At 43.2% G+C, this 17,097-nt stretch overlaps 1 protein-coding gene across 2 annotated transcripts in view; it reads right to left on the bottom strand.

Moving 5' to 3' along the window:
* ATRIP (ATR interacting protein) overlaps positions 1–17,097 on the bottom strand; it is a 310,304-nt gene that overhangs the window by 143,785 nt on the left and 149,422 nt on the right. For both annotated transcript variants that reach the window (XM_086938928.1, XM_086938927.1), the window contains exon 9: positions 13,175–13,897. In XM_086938928.1, the coding sequence (XP_086795054.1) occupies positions 13,175–13,897 (723 nt within the window). The remainder of the gene's footprint in view (positions 1–13,174; positions 13,898–17,097) is intronic.

Consider the following 17,097-nt stretch of genomic DNA (forward strand, 5'->3'; position numbering starts at 1 on the left):
AACTTGAATTCCACCATCTTGTTTTTTTAATGGAATTAGGCTCATTGGGGCAGGGTTATGCCCACTTCCTGCAAGAAGTGGTCATATAGGAGGTGTACTAATCGTAAAGGTAAGTAGCCTATTGGCTACTACCAGCCACTCCCCTTAACACCCCTAAATTGAGTATTTAGGCGGCATCCCTGATGCCAGTAACTCATAATGTGTCCCTTATACATTTGGGTCCAGATGAGACCCCCATGTCCTACGTAGTCGACAAACGAACTGAAAAAAGCAATCCTTTGAATGGAAGGGTTGTTTTGAAACATTTCTGTAAACCAGATTGAGGTTGTTTGTCTTTGGTGTTGGAAACCCTTGTTTACAGTTGTATAAATATATATGGTTGCTTCTCTGTATATGCTTTTTTGGCTGTTTTATGTGAGACATGTTATTTTGTCTGTATGTGTATATGTCTTTGGATAATATAAATCCAAATATCATCACAGCTGTTTCTCTGTTTTGAATCATTACTTGTGAAAGATCCCAGTGTTAACTCGTCCCCAACTGCCTCCTACCATATTTTGACCTTTGCTATTACGCTTTTGTTTACTGAAGTATACAAATAATTGTCCAAAAGGAAACACAAGTTGTGTAAAAAAAAAAGGACCAATCGGAGCTGCACAGCACCAATACCCGGGGCACCCAACCCTTTGCAGCAACAAAAGACACTGAGCAGCTGCAGAGAGGTGTCAGCATAGCAGAGACCCAATTCCAGAGTGGCCCAGCTGTCCTGATTTTAGCACCCTCAACCGGCGAGCCCGACAACCGCAAGGACCTGCGACGCACCAGCCGACCTAACCACTCTGCACCAAAGCACCACGGCCTGGGTTCCCAAGCACGCTGTGCTTTCTTGCTCCCAGGCCCCTTGTGAACTGAGCTCCCCGTTGGGAGCTCCCGGACTTGTCCCCAAATCCCCCACTGCAGCCAGTTTTTGGTGCCCACCTCACCCCATCGTATGAGGTAGCATGTTAGGCCACCAACCCGACCAGCACCTCTGCACCCGGACAACCCAGGGAAGGTAAACTTGTCCCCAAATCCCCCACTGCAGCCAGTTTTTGGTGCCCACCTCACCCCATCGTATGAGGTAGCATGTTAGGCCACCAACCCGACCAGCACCTCTGCACCCGGACAACCCAGGGAAGGTAAACTATCTGCTGGTGGTACTTTGGACCTTGCAACCCTACCACATTAAGTCCCGAAGAGGACACCCAGAAACCTACGGCAAGTACCTGTACGCAGTAAATGTCTTTTTCTCCCCTAGGAAAACACTGCGCGTAAAGACTCATTTAAGTGTACATTTTTCTTATCCGTGAAAGTCGTTATTTTAAAAAGTACTTACTTTCTTACGAAGTTCTTGGTATCAAAACTGATATAAGAATGAAAGTTATTTTTCTAAATTGGTCTTGGATTTATTCTTTGAGTGTGCGTCTCATTTATTGCCTCTGAGTACAACAAATGCTGAGCACTACCCTCTGATAAGCCTAAACAGCTTGTGCACACTACCACAAAACAGAGCATTTAGTGTTAGCATTGTTGCCTCTGTAAACCAAAAAAGGGTTGCCTGGACTCTGCACAGTATACCACATTTTGTGTGCACTCTATAGAGAGCCAGCTTCCTACATCAACCAGTCCAGTTTTTTAATTTAGTCTACAGCACTCTGCCTGACCCAACTTACAGGCAAAAAAATACAAGCAGAAAAGTGAAACTATTAAGCCCAGAATATGAAGAACCTTTGATTAAAAACTAAAACCCAACTAAAGGTGACACATATAAATGGGGCTAATTATCAGCTCATGCTCCACAGAGGTTTGGAGAGATCATTCATCTAAAGCACTTTGTATTTTCTGCTGCAAAAAGAATGCAGTGATAAGAGTGATGGAAAGAGACTATTGGTAACAAGACAGAGCTCTGTACCATAGGCAACTTGTGCTTTTCTATCCGAAATCAGGACTGACTGAATTACTAGGTTTGTCATTTCATCAACACTTATAGAAAAATAGCAATAATACATTGTTGGTTAAAGGAATAATACCCATTTTGTATCCATGTAAAGGTTTAGTTATCTGAGATCTAATATTGGTCTGAGAGAACCATCTTTTTGGGAAATTAGGAAGTAAAAAGAGTCTACGCCCAACCAGTGATGTTGCAGTGGTACGGATTCTATAGCTCCTTTTAGAAGTAGAGACTGAACCTTTTGGTTTAGGTGGTGTAGGTGATCTGGTGAAAGTTTGTGTGATTTTGGTGGAATGTTTGAAGGAGTGTTGATGAGCTCAAGGGAGTAACCAGAACGGATAATTTGTAGTACCCAATTGTCTATTGTTATGGACTGCCAGATTGTTAGGAAATGTGACATTCTTCCCCCGACAGGTGTTAAGTGGTTGGAGGGAAGTGTATGCAAGTCACTGCTCTGTATTGGAGGGGGAGGTGCATGTGTTTGAACCCCTGCCCCAGATTTTACCGCTGTTACCTCGCTTAACCCCCTCTGAAGTAACCCCTAGATGGAGAGGGTTGGTTAATGCCCTTATAGGTGGACTCTGTCTCGGAGGAGGTATCTTTAGAGCCTCTGCAGTAAAAGGACCACCAAAAGGAACTCCAGCTATGTGAGGACTGAAGGACTACCATGGATTTGGCCACTTCAGTGTCCTCCTTTATATTCTCTAGGCAAGAATCTGCCACTGGGCCAGATAGATGCTCTTTATCAAAGGGAGTGTTTAAAATAGAGGTTTGCACCTCTGGTTTGAACCCTAACATGCGAAGCCAAGCATGACCTTCTCAAGAGGACACTGGTGTTTACCGCTCTAGCAGCAGTGTCTGCAGCATCTAAGGAACATTTTATAGCCTTATTGGGAATAAGTTGCCCTTCACACACCTGGTCTTGTGCCTTAGATCTTTGTTCCTAGGGCAAATATTGTATTATTTGCTCCATCTCGTCCCAGTGTGCACAGTCATATCGTGCTAACAATACCTGAGTGTTGGAGACACCAGACATTGTCCGCCTGAGAGGCCACCCTTTTCCCTGAAGCATCAATACGTTTGGATTCTTTATCTGGAGTGGAGCATCTCCTGTTATCTAGGAGTTGGCCATTTTCCTTGCATTGGACACAACCAGGGAGTCTAGTGGTAACTGACCTTTTATATATATTGGGTCAGCTGGTGCTGGCTTGTATTTTTTGTCTACTCTAGGAGTAAGAATACGAGCTTGACCAGGTCATTAAAAATGTAATCTACATGCCTGATCATCCCTTTGAGCATAGGTAGTGTATGTGATTTTTTTTTTTTGGGTCCTCATATATGCCACCAGATGGTATGACTCTAGATGGGATCTCTCAAATCCGCCGGCACTAAACATTACTGTGCGCCCTGGAATTTTGTGCTTGGCGGTTAAAAGATCTCCCAGAGGTAGGCTGTCTACTAGTCCAACTCCCATATTCGATGTCAGTAAACCTTGCCCCAGGGAGGACCAGACCACAAACCCCTGGCATAATCATTGGACTTTTCATCATCTATCTGTCCGACCATTTTATCAACGGAGCCCAGATCTTCGCCGCACCCTCTCCACTACACAACAGATCTAATTTACTTATGGCCATGATATGTCTTAGGCAGTCTGCAAACCTTGGGGGGGTTGGAGATTTCCATTCTCTGCACACCTCCCTCCTAGCGATGACAATTACATAAAATATAAACTGAATGATACGGTCTCTAATATCGTAATCAAATTGTAGACCCCAAAAAATCAGTCTTGGGCTGCAGGCAACTGGTCTTGACAATACCTCCTCTAAGAAGCTGCAGACCTGTTGCCAATAGTTTTTAATTTCTGGGCAGTCTGCAAAATGTGTAAGTCATCTGCAGCTAAAAGCTTAAATCTAGGACAGAAATATGATTCTCCAGATATTTTTGTCAATTTGGAAGGGGTCCAGTAGACCCTGTGTGCTGTGTAGAGGTGGTTCCTTCTAAGATTGGCAGGTTTTATTGTTTTTTGGTATATTATAAATGAATCTATCCAAACCTCCAGCTTCTTTTCCGTACTATCTACCAATAAGTCACCCCAGAGTTTAGAGATTTCTTCCTCCTGTCTATCTTTTGCCCCTATTAATAACATGTACCAAGAAGAGACCTCCCCCTTCCACCCTTTTTGTCTACTGGCTAATTCTAGAAATTCACTTCCCTCTTCTTCTAGCGCCCAGTTTTGACTTCCCCACCAAGATGATAATTGATAATATTTAAATCTTATAAAAGGATCTTCCTGTCATATTAGATAAGGATGTCCAGTCTAGGAGAACTAAATTATCATGCAGGTCTCCCCATCTTACAAAGCCTGCCTCTCTCAACGGGGAAGAAAGGCGATCTAATAAACATTCAGGTGGAGTCCCAGATTGGTGCTAGGGAGTTGTAGTAAGGAATTTTCCAGATTTTACAGACTGCTTGCCACAACTTAAGAGCTGTAAGTAGGATTTTTAGGCGGACTTTCTTGTAAAATTTCTGAGCACCGAATTTAAACAAGAAAAATTCAAGGCCCTGGGGAAGGTCGGATAGCATTGCTTGGAACAAACGGCCATGTGAAGATGAATCCAACTTGTTAGCCAAGAGTCTGAAATTTTTTAACTGGAACGCATAACAGTAGAAAAATAAGTCGGGGAGGGCCAGGCCACCTATTTTCAACCCTCTTCTCAACTTCCTCCAAGCAATTCTTGGTGACTTAGTAGCCCAAATAAATGAGCCTATCTTGCCCTGAAGGCTGGAGATGTCTTTGTTATGGTAGGTCAGTGGAATACTGTTAAATAGGAAAGTCACTTTAGGCAATACTATCATTTTGATTAAATTGACTCTACCGTATATACTAAGAGGTAGACCGTCCCATCTTATTAAAAGTTTAGTTATATCTTTAACCACTGTTTGCCAGCTTATTTTGGAGACATCCATCAATTTTTGCGTAATGTAAATACCCAGATACCTGATCTTGGTTTTCACGCCTGGTATGGGGGCAGGACTATTCCAACTCATATCTGTTTTGCTCTTATTAATGCTGTATCCCGAGACTGCTCCATATTCCTCTGCTAGTTGAAATAACTTAGAAATAGCCTCTAATGGATTGATGGTATACAGCAATAAATCGTCAGCATATAATGCAGTCTTTAGCTCCAGCCCACCCATTTTAAAAGGAATGATTGTTGGATCTGATCTCAACAATGAAACAAAGGGCTCGATGTACAGATCGAAAAGGAGAGGAGACAGGGGACAACCCTGTCTCGTCCCTCTCGATATCGCAAACCAATCCGTCAGGCAACCATTAATCAAGACTTTTGCTCGTGGGTTCCCGTACAATATTTTAACAGCCTGAAAAAAGGATAATGGAAAGCCAAACCTGATCAGTGTGTCCCAAAGGAACATCCAAATGACCTGATCAAAGGCCTTCGCGGCATCAATTGCCACGATGGCCAATGGCAGTCCTTTTTCTTCTGCAAAATCTATTGCTCCGATGACCTGAAAAGTCAACTCATTTATTTGTCGACCTGGCACAAAGCCCCTCTGATCGGGATGGATAATGGTTTGAATAACTTTAGATAGTCTCTCAGCCAGAATTATGGAGAATATTTTAAGGTCGGAATTCAGAAGAGAGATAGGTCTATAAGACTATTTTCATGGGATCTTTATTAGGTTTAGCTATTAAAGTAATAGTAGCCTCTAACCATGAAGGTGGAATACCCCCTCCTTGCTGGTATATATTGTTAAAGAGAGACAGCAAGTAGGCAAGAATCTCTTCCACATAATCCTTATAGATCTCCGTTGGTAGGCCGTCTGGACCTGGGGCCTTACTCCTACTCATCTTTTTTTAACTGTACCCTGATTTCCCCTTCAGTGATCTCACCAGATAGCGTCTTTTTATCTGCCTCACTCAATTGAGATAGTACCCTTTGGCTCCACCACTTCTCCAATTCTTCTGTTCCAATGCTTCTATTTTCCTGATATAGCTCTTCCATGAAACCTCTGGCTTCAGCCCTAATCTCTTCGTCCTTAGTCAACTGTTTTCCCGAATTTCATTGGGACAGGGTGTTGATGTTGTTCCTGGTCCTATCTGATCTAGCTTTCCACGCTAGGAGTGCCCCACACTTCTCCCCATATTCGAAGTTTTTAAGTTTGCTGGTCTCCCATCTATCATGAATCAGCTTATCTGCTTTGGCTTTAAAACTCAATTGTAGCTCTAGAAGTTCCTTTTCTAGTTCTGGGATCTTCTCTCTTTCCCCTAGCGCTGCCTGCTGTAATTCCTGTTCTTTCTTCTTAATAGAGTCCAAATCTTTAGCTTCTATTTCTTTTATCTCTTTTTTTTTTGTCTCATCTGGTATCCCAAAAAGCCTCTAAGAAAAGCCTTGAATGACTCCTAGACAGTTTGTTCTGTAGTCGAACCCATATTAAATAAAAAGAACTCCACTATACTGCTCTTAATTTTAACTCCAATACTATCATCTAGTAGTATAGTTCTATCTAGAGTCCATCTGCGTTCATAGACAATATTTTTTAAATTGATGTTTAGTTCTACAACTGAGTGGTCTGAAAGGCCCACTGGGATATGGGCAACGGAGGTCAGAACAGACTCGAAAGTATGGTCTACCAGGAACAAGTCAATTTTGGAGAATTGTTTGTTCTTTTTACTATAGAAAGAGTATTCTCTTAAGTCACCATTCTTGGCTCTCCAAGCGTCCAACAAGTTGAAATCCTTTATTATGTTCTTAAGAACTGAGAGAGATCTTTTGGGCGAAACATATTTTGCTCTAGAGGTACGGTCTAGCTGACAATCTAAAACAAGATTGAAATCCCCCCGAGAATAAGAGGTGTTTTGCTCAAGATTAGAATCCTCTCAAGATTACGAAGAAAAGTTTCATTATCTTCGTTTGGGCCATAAAACACTGCAAATGTGTAAGGTGAACCAGCGATCAGAAGGACCGCCACCAACCACCCCCCTGACTGGTCAGTGTCCCAAGTCTGTACACTAATTCCCTTGTTTGCCCTAGTAATTATTGCCACTCCCCTAGAAATTCCCTTCTGCCTAGAGCATAAAACATCCTGTACCCAGCGTTTACGCTCAAAAACCTTCTTACACACTTATGCCTCAAGATGGGTCTCCTGCAACAAATATATACTAGCCTCCAGGTTCTTAAAAAAAAAAATCGCAAACCCTCTGCTGTTTCTTGACACTTCCTATTCCATTAAGGTTCCAGGAAATGATCTTACTACTCGTATGTAAATTTACAGCCATAACCAAATGTTACCCAGCCAGCAACCCTCCGGGAAAAATGCAGCATCTGAGTAGCTGTGTATTGTATTTCTGTGGTCAAATGAGGACTTTTTATTCTGTTTTTCCCCATCCCTCCCCACCCCACCCATTCCCTCCCTGAGGAACCCCCCCTTCATCTTGGGCGTTATCTCGCCCCTATGAAACTCCCAGTCTTTCAGCACCCTAAATCCTATCCCTTACCAACTATTATTTGTGTGATTTAGTGTGTTTACAACGTTTTTTTTTCTTTTGTAAGTGTAATGTGTTATCCCCCCCCCTTTTTTTTTCCAAAGAGAACTGATCAGTATCTCTGATATACCATGTTCATTATTCATATAAACAACAAGTGCTAGCAAATGCTAGGTTTAAATATATGGGCAGTAGTGAAGGCTAGATATACCCAAACTAAACTACTCCCTCATATTCAGTAATAGCTCATCTACTTCTTCTGGCTGGTTACAAGTGTACATTTTATTATTCCACATGACTTTAAGCATAGCTGGAAACTTCATCTGTACTCGTGCCCCCAATGATCTAAGTTCAGGCATTCTTGAACCTAGTTCCCATTGTCTCTGAGCCGTTCTCGTTCTTCCTCCTATATCAGACCTGATTTGGTATGGATTGGCCCGATAATGAAGAGAGGCGCTCGCTAAAGATCTGCTAAGTATCAACTCCTTAACATTGTAGGTCTGGAAATATACCAGAATTTTCCTGGGTCCCTTACGGTCTGGGTGTAGTCTGAAAGGGTCTCTATGGACTCTCTGTATTTCTGCTTCTAGATCTATATCTACACGATCTTTCAAAACACCCTCCCTAAGGAGTCTGCAGACAAAGGCTTTAATATCCCCCACCTCTTCCCCCTCGGGTATCTTCAATATGCGAAGATTGTTCCGCTGTGAGTGAGTCTCCAACCGTTCTATGTCCATCATTAGAGCCCTATTTTGCTTTTTTAAAGCACAGAGATCCTCAGAGTTCTCTGCCGTAGTGACTGAGAGGGTAGAGACCTTCTTTTCCAGTGTGTTCGTCCGAGCCTCTATTCCTTCCAATTTGGCTTCCAAAAGGTCAAACCTATCATGTAATCTTTTCTGATTTGCCTCGGAGATTTCAAACTTTTCAAGCAAATCACCCCTCAATGAATGAAATAAAAGCCCTATTTTATCAAGCTCCTGGGGGGAAGTAGAAGGCTGAGCTGTATCCTTTTCAGATCTAGCGTGAGTTTGAGAAGTTAAGGTAATTGTGGTATCAGGGTGGTTACACACTGCACCTTCTGATATCAGTGTAATCGTAGAATCTTGATGGGTTGAAGTGTTTCCAATCACACTATTACTATCGCTCATCAGAATGTCTTTGTCTAGACTAACCGGACTCTCTGGGTCCTCTAACACCTCCTCAGCTTGCATTTCCGCGATAGGGGAGTACCTGTTCTCCAAGAATAAAGCAGATAGGGAAGGGGTCTGAACTCGCACCTGGAGGACGAGGCAGGGCTGATTCATGTCAGGAGAGACGCTGGTTTGGAAGCGGCCCCGGGAGCAGCAGCCGAGGTGTTAGTGACGGGCGATTCGGTCTCCCCGAATCAGACACAGACAGAGAAGATAAGTCCGAGATCTGGGACTGTGGTTTGGGCTGTGTTAATTAGAAGTGGGAAGCGTGGCAATGAACAAAAGGAGCGTTTTTACATCATTTTAGAGGCCCTGTGTGCTGGGGGCACTTTTCTGCTACTAAATACTTAACCCCAGTCAAAGGAAGTGTTTGTATGGAGGCAGCTCTGCCTGTAGGAGCACCAGTTTTGTTTAGCCAGCATCAAGCAAGCTCTGATACCTTGGCACCAGTAGAGACAAATCCGGTAACAGTGATTTCAGGGGAGAAAGAACAGACTGGTATTAAGCAAACTAAAAGTAGAGGGGAGGTGGTAAGAAATAGATACCAACTGAGGTCTAAGCAAGAATTAAAACAGCAGGGGGGTTTGGGACTCAGCAGAATTGGGCGAAAAAAGTGAGACCTTCACCACTTACACCACACAAGAGTAAGAGGAAGTGGTGTGCTAAGAAGAGTGTCAGTAGTAAACCCCCACAGCAGGTTTCAACACAAAAAAACACCCCCTCTCTTAAAAGTTATTTTAAAGTGATGGAGAAAATGAATTCATAAAGGAAGGAGTAAGTGTAGAAGTGGATAGGTAGTGTATGTGATGACCTCTGTGTGGTACTGAGGGTTTCAAAGAGGAAATAAGGACTCCTTATGTAGCTGCACCCCATGGAGTTGGCAGCTCTGCCCAGTAACTCAATGTAGCCTACACGGTCATCTGGTGGAGAGTGCTTGTTAGGATATAAATCAGGATCATTGCCTGTGGGCAAATTGGTAATCATCCCATGGGTCTTGCATTGGTTGAATATCAATCCCATACTTATTGTCATCCCCATCATCCTGGTTGTCAGGTGTATGTGGTGGTGGTGAATGTTCAGGTAAACTAGGATGAAACTAAGGTGAAGGAAGTGAAGGAAGAGGAGGAGGAGAGGAAGGGTTATTTCCAATAGTTCTCTTCTTTAAAGGTACGTGGTATTCTTCCTCTGTATCAGTCCTTCTTTTTAAAGTCACTTTAGGGTTATATGTCCAGTTTGAGGATGAATATACAGCACTTTTTGTTTTGGATCCGGTTTGTCTATCAGAGCATCAAAACGGTGTCTTTTGGGTGATTTCAGCACATCTGACTGTTTCAGCGCCGAAGGTTTCGGTGTTAAGTCTTGGGTATTGATGTTTTCGGCTCCGAAGTGTGTTTCGGTGCAAATGGTGGGGGTCGGTGCTAAACTTGTGTTTCGACACCGAAGGTCTCGGGTCCGAACTTGATTTGGAAGGAGTCTTTTCTGAGCCGCAAGGCTTTTTAATAGACTTCTGTACCGAGCCAGAAGGCGGGGTGTCGGAAGCATGGTCTCAGTGCCGATCGGAGCACGAGGGCGCGGGTTGGACCGGAGCCGCCTTCTTTTGTGAAGCTGGGTCTTGGGACGAGGGGAGAGCTGTACTCACGGTGCCATGTGGGATGTCCTTCTCTTGATTGGCGTTGAGCTCTGGGATGGTGATCGGCTCCTGCTCCTCCCCGGATCCCATTGCCTCGCCGGCCTCTTCGTCAGATTAGTGTCCTAAGATGTATGAAATGGAGCTTGTCTGCTGGCTCTGCATGTCGCAACGTCGAGCCTGACGGGCCGAAGTGTCTTCTTGGAGCGTAAAGCCTGGCACGCGTCGCAGTCCTGTGTCTGTTTTCGTGGGACAAACACAGATTACACACTTCGTGTAAGTCGGTGTGTGGGTATTTCACGTGACACCGAGGGCAGAATTTAAAGGGAGTTTGTTCCATCTACTGCGGGTCAGCCCGACATGGGTAGGCCTGACTGCCTTCCACGAGCTTTCCGATCGAAAGTTTGTTTTTTGCAAGTAAATACGATACACGATAAAAGGGAAAACACGATCGAAAACAATACAGTCGAGGGTGAGTATCTTGCGCACCAAGGGAAACAAAAGGAACAGTGTAGAACCGGAGAGCAGCGAACCCTATGGCGGAAAAAAATCATCTAACAATGGAGACTATGCCCATGCGCACGATCATCGAATGGAGGAGTCACCTACCTCGTGACTGGAAAGACTTCTTCAAAGAAAACCAAAGTGCAAACATCCGGACCCAACACTAGATGGGAAGCTATGCACAGCATGTGATCTACAGCTCACATGCCTCGAACATGTTGTTTATTCTTCCCTTTGATTCCTCCAGTTTGAGTGCTTGTATTAAAGGTACATGACTTGGAAGCATGTTTTAGGTATGCTATAATTATTTTACACACTGTAGATAATCTCAGTATATTAAAATCATATTAGATCTTTAGCCAGCATTTAATTTTTTCACTAATTACTCATAAGATTCATAAGACTCTTGGCCAGTATGTATGATCACATTTACCCACAGCCAATGAATAGGTACAACCCTTTGATACATCAGCCCCCTATTCTAACAAGTCAGTATTGAAAACAGGTCAACTGCCAAACTCCCCAGGCTTTACACATTCACTGCACAGTGTAGTAACAGGTGTATGCGAAAAGAGTGGTGTTGCAATACACATGGCATAGTGCTAAAAACATGACAAGACTATCCACATAACAACAAAATTCATAGCTGCAAGGTTTCCCATTATTATATGTGAAACCTTCAGGAAATCAGTTTTTCTTGCCCAAATTAATTTTAGTTCTAGGGGTTTTAAGCTCATAGTTACAATTTTAAAAGCAAAATTTCAAGTCCAAGCCTATAATGTGATGCCATAGGGACACGTCAGTTATGAATATCAATACAGCTGCAGCCCCATCTTAATATAGTCAGGCAAAGAATGCAGAAACACAGTGGTGAGCATGCTTAAAGTATCAAGTACAGGTGCCTTAGAATGCAGGGCTACAAATTACTCAGGTGTAGGGTTGATAAGGTGCTATATGTTGGTGGGGTTGACTAGCCCTACAATGTCATAATATTCAGAAAGAGTAGGTGAATGACCCCTTACTGTGTCCAGACATTTTTGTTAAAACATTTGAATAGAGCAATCTTAGTTTTTAATCCATTAATAGACCTTTAAACCAGACAGCGCCCTGACAGAGTTAGTGTGAGAAATAATAAGATGTGAGAGAGGGTAATGAGATGTGAGCGTGAATGAAAGTGCAATACACAGTCCTTCTATGCTGAAAAACAACTTAACATAAGCCCATTGCATATACACCCAATGGGAAGACACAACCTATTCTGCATTATTTCTCCTTTAATTTAAATATCTGTTTTATAACAATCCCTGCTAAAAACAGGTTATATAAGCACTGGAAAAAACACAGTTTCTCCATGCCTGTCAGTGCCAATTGGTACTGGTACACACAAAACTGTTGCAGAACACTGACCCTGTGCAATAAACTACCAGAAAACTGTCAAGTAACAAAATATGACCATTTAAGTTTGATCTTGTAAATCTATATGGAAATGAGTAAGAGGTATTTAAACGGGTGGAGGTGGAAGGGGCAAAAGTAACTTTTTCCATTAAAACTCGAATAGGAAATTCTTGGATATCGGCCTAGTGAATAATGTGGAGTGGGGCAGCAGACACAAAGCATGGCTTAAACCACGTCCTGTGCATAGTACCCACTGCACAAAGGTACTAGTTGTAGGGGGACTGGATACACAGTCTATGCCCGTGCGCTGTACTAAGGGCCTAGAGGTTGGGAGCTGTGATTCTGGGCACATATTTGATCCTACTAAGTAATGAAGGCAACCATAATCTCCCTTTAGCAAAGATGAGATCTGGCAGCTATTTTTCTGTACTATTGAACAACTGGTATTATCTTGGCAATGAGATTAGAAAATGAATAGGTAGTTCCATTACCACTGACTTGAGTACGTTCTAAAGATATGTCCTTTAGCTTGAACCCTAAATCTTCCAAAAGATACAGTAAAATAAGAAAGAAAGAAGGTTTCAATCAGTTTGAAAGACATGTGCTACAAAGTATGCCCACAAATGTTATCGATTCAGTGGTAGAGCAAAGGATGCTCATATTTCTAAACCATTGTCCTGTCTTCTGTTTCATAAGGACGGTGTCAATAAATCAGATATTGTTGTGCTTGTCCCATAAGATTGCAATAGGTGTCAGAAATTACCAACAGGAAAGTACAATTGAGGGTCAACATTAACTCATCTCATTATTGAGACGGCTTACCAGCACCAACAAAAAATTGTAACAGCATTTATGACTACCAGAGTTCAATGATTGCTGCTGCTTCTTTGTAAATATGGACTTACAGATACTAGATTGAAACAAGCAGATACAAAAACATGAAGCAGATTAAAGTTTACCTGGTTAGAAGTTCAGGAGTAGAATTTTCAGCCAGTTTAACCAAAACGTTGAGACACTGATTCACAATATGTGCCCTCTGACAACCTTGAATGGTCGTAGAAAGTCCTAAAAGTTGGAGTGTTTTTTTAAATAGCGGATGCTGTGGCTCATTGTCACTGGGACCTTCCGGATGTCGAGGAGTTCTTGGTTCATTATTGCCTGGGTAAGTGGTTGCTGGGCCATTACCCACCTTTAATGTTCCAGCTACACCAGCAATGGATCCTCCTTTACCACTGCACAACAATGTGCAAACAACTTCTTGGCTATAAAACACTAAATAATACAGGACACCTAGTGATGCAACTGTGCAATCCTCCAAACTGGATAAAAATTCTTCTGTGCTGGAGCCAATACTTTTTGTTGTGCTAGTGGATGACAAAGACTGCTTGTCAGAAGGACCAATTCCCAATTTCTCCATGCCTTGTAGTGCCTGGCAGTACATCGTGACATGGTGCTCAACCAATGGCAAAATATGCACAGCACCAGAAAGCTTACATGGCTTTGGGAGGCTGAATAAGACCTTTTGGGTATGTGCTAAATCGTTTTTTGTCTGCCCATCATCCATTGCAATTAAATGCAATCCTGTAATAGCGAGCTTTTGTGCTTCTCTCAAAGAAGAAGGGGGAGCAAGTGGACCATCCGTGGAAGCAGTAGTCTTGATCGTCGTCAACCCTGTGGATTCACTGTTAACAGAAACATTGACAGTGAGAATCTGGCATAGGAATACGTTTAGATGGTTAAACAACAAACAATAAAAATGTTTTTCCTAGTCCCATCAGAATACCTAAAGATAGTAGGCATGAACGCACATTCTGAGGAGTATTATCAATTCTATTCATATCTTACCCTTTTTTTAACAGATGAGACTTATCATAACTTAAAAACAAACTGGCCAAATTTGAAGATCCAATTTGATGGATTTCACACTTGAACTTCAGAGCAGAAGTTTTGAGAATAGAGTTGGAGTTGATTACATTACTTTTTATTAGGGAAACTGACTCTCTACCTGCTGGATGGCTTGGCCACATGGCTGTTATATCTCAAAAGGGTAGAGCTCGGATATATGCTCACAAACTTTTCTTAATGACACTAGGCGAGCTAATCAAAGAATAACATTTCTCACGCACAAGGACACCACATCACTCAGGAAATACAAGAGGGGGCAAACCTAATGAAGCCATTGGGTTCTTTACATCAAGCATTTGAAGGAAACAAATGAGTAATGGTATAAAGACATAACACATAACTAAAAATGGAGACAGCATTCTAGCTGTAAATAAAACACAAAGCCAGTGTCATGCAACACCATCAAACATTTTTAAAATATATAGAAGGAGAATTTTGGGGCAATGCAGAGCTACTTTAAAATGTTTACCAGATCTATGTTTGGCCAAGAAAATGTTAGGATTGTGAAACTTAAAAATCACACCCTTGGTTAAAACAACTGACTCCGACCCCAAAAGGAGGAGTCTCCATCCAAAAGAGGGAGCGCTACTCAAATGGGTGCAAACATGTATTTTGGACAAAGGAAAACAGTACAGTGGATTTAACAGGTGAGGAGGCCATTCTAATTTACCATGATCACATAGGTATGAACGGATTCTTGATTAGGTAAACATTGAAGTTCTACTTAAATGGCTACTGGAAAAATGAAGATGGAGAGTCACTGAGTAGGAGAATTTTCTGACTGGATAGCGGATGCTTCTACAAAAACCAATGCGGACTAAAACTCTGTGCCACAACCTAGTTATGGAATTCCTATTACAAAAACCAGATGAGAGTAAACACCTATAGCCAGAAGTGGATAGCGCATATTAGTTAAGTCATACAAAGTTCCAAGCATTAGTTTAATAAATTGTTTTTACTTCTACTACTTAATGTCAGGAATGCCTGCTGAGTGCATTGCCCCATGTTATCATAGTAGGTATTAGCCACAGCATGAAAAATGAATTAAAGTACTTAACTTGGTCTGTCATGTATACCTTTAGCCAAGTGGTCACAACAAAGTGATTTTTACAATTGGGCATGTTGTCTTCATCCATTTCCCTTGCTGGAGACAACATGTACTTTCCCACCAGAGAGATTTATTAAAGGATACCGTGGTAAACCCAATCACTAAGCATTCTTCCTTGGTCAACCTTGGAAGAACTTCTGTCAGATGTGTCCAACAATTCTACGAAAGGAATACCACACATTAAGGAACTCTAGAACATGCCACTGAAATGTTATTTGGATTGAAGTAATATTTCATAAAGAAATTGCTACATACCTACTACTGGCAGTTTTCAAAATGACAACCATTAAATGATCTACATTGTAACAAAAATCCTTATCTCCTCTTTTAAATACACAAATTGCCTGGATAAGGCTACTGTTCAAGAACAGACATTCACTACAATGCAATTCAACGGGGGGGGGGGGTAAGATGGCGACCGCTTGCGTGGCTGTATAAGTGGAGTGCAGATTGCTCCTCGCGAATCCCTACCTGGCGTCACCCACCTGTATGAGGCGGCTTGCGGAGCAAATTGCGGATCTAGGCTGATGTCCTTTGGATCTCAGAGTATTTTGTGGAGAGCTTCTCTGTCTCCCGCATAGCGTCAGAGCTATTCAGTTTGGCGGGACCGAACGCCGGACTCCAGACGCGGCTTCAGGGCTCCAGTTCCTAGCGCTGTGGAGAAGGTAGAGGCGGGCCGAAGGCGGAGCAGAGCACCTTCGCGGAGCACCTCGGAGGAGTAGAGGTGTGTGGAGGAGCCCGGTGTGGTGCGGGGGCGTCTCTGTGGAGTGGAGTTCAGAGTAGTACGGTACCGTTGACAGTGCTGAAGCGGACTGGATGGGATACACCGCAGAGAAAACCCGCTGAAAATCTGTTCCAGGCCATTTGGAACAGTGAGCGCAGAGCAGTTGGCTTGGCTCAGCTGTGGTGAAGGTAGAGGCGGGCTGAACACCTGCCTGGAGCACCTCGGAGGAGTAGAGGTGGTGCGGAGAAGCCCGGTGCGGATACGCCGCTGAAAACCTTGTGAAAATTCAGGGCATTTGGAAGAGGTGAACGTAGAGCAGTTCGCAGAGTAGTTCGGCTCGGCTCGGCTCCTGTGCTTGTTGTGTGGAGCTGATCAACTCGGCGTGGATTTCGGGTAAGGGGTACTCTGCCCTGGGTATTTGGTATTTACTGACAGTATGGCAAGAGGCAGAGGTACGAAAAACCGGGGAGCAACTGTGGTGAGTTCAGAGAGCTCTGCGAGCTCAGCTAATGAGATGGGCTCAACTGCGGCTACGGATAGTACAATAATTACGGGTGGTGAGGAAGCTAGGCAGGGCAGTGAGGTTCCAACAGGCTCAGACCCTTCCTCCCAGACCCCTAATGGTTGGCGACAGAAAGAGCACACCTTAGTGGCTCAGCAAGAAGTATGTTAAAAAGTGCATACAGTCCCGGCAAACTTTAATAAACTAGCAGCAGCAGCCAAAGGAAATAGTGCTAAGGGACCAACAGCCCGGGGGTCAGATTCGGGGCCCGACATGGGGCCAGGTACTCAGAACCCTGTACAGAGAACAGCACCAGTAACTACAATGCCTGAGGTGCTTAGTCAGTCCCTTATTCAACTTCAAGGAGTAGACGTACAAACAACTACTAGTTGTAATGACGCAGTAATTGAGGAGGTTTTCAGTATGGCAAATTTAACAGATAAGGACACTGATGCTGATGCCGGCTCAGAAGGCAAATTCTATTCAATGTCCGATCTTTCAGCAGTCTCAGAGCCCGATAACGATGACAAGGAAGAGGATGATGAAATTGAGGGGCTAAGCATAGCAGGCGACTGGGCCGATGAAGAGGAGCCCGAGTCAGAACAATCCTCTTTTCAGGAAACGGTGAAAAAAGCACTGGACT

This window comes from Lissotriton vulgaris, chromosome 9 (genome assembly GCF_964263255.1).
Source record: "Lissotriton vulgaris chromosome 9, aLisVul1.2, whole genome shotgun sequence".
Classification (NCBI taxonomy): Eukaryota; Metazoa; Chordata; class Amphibia; order Caudata; family Salamandridae; genus Lissotriton; species Lissotriton vulgaris.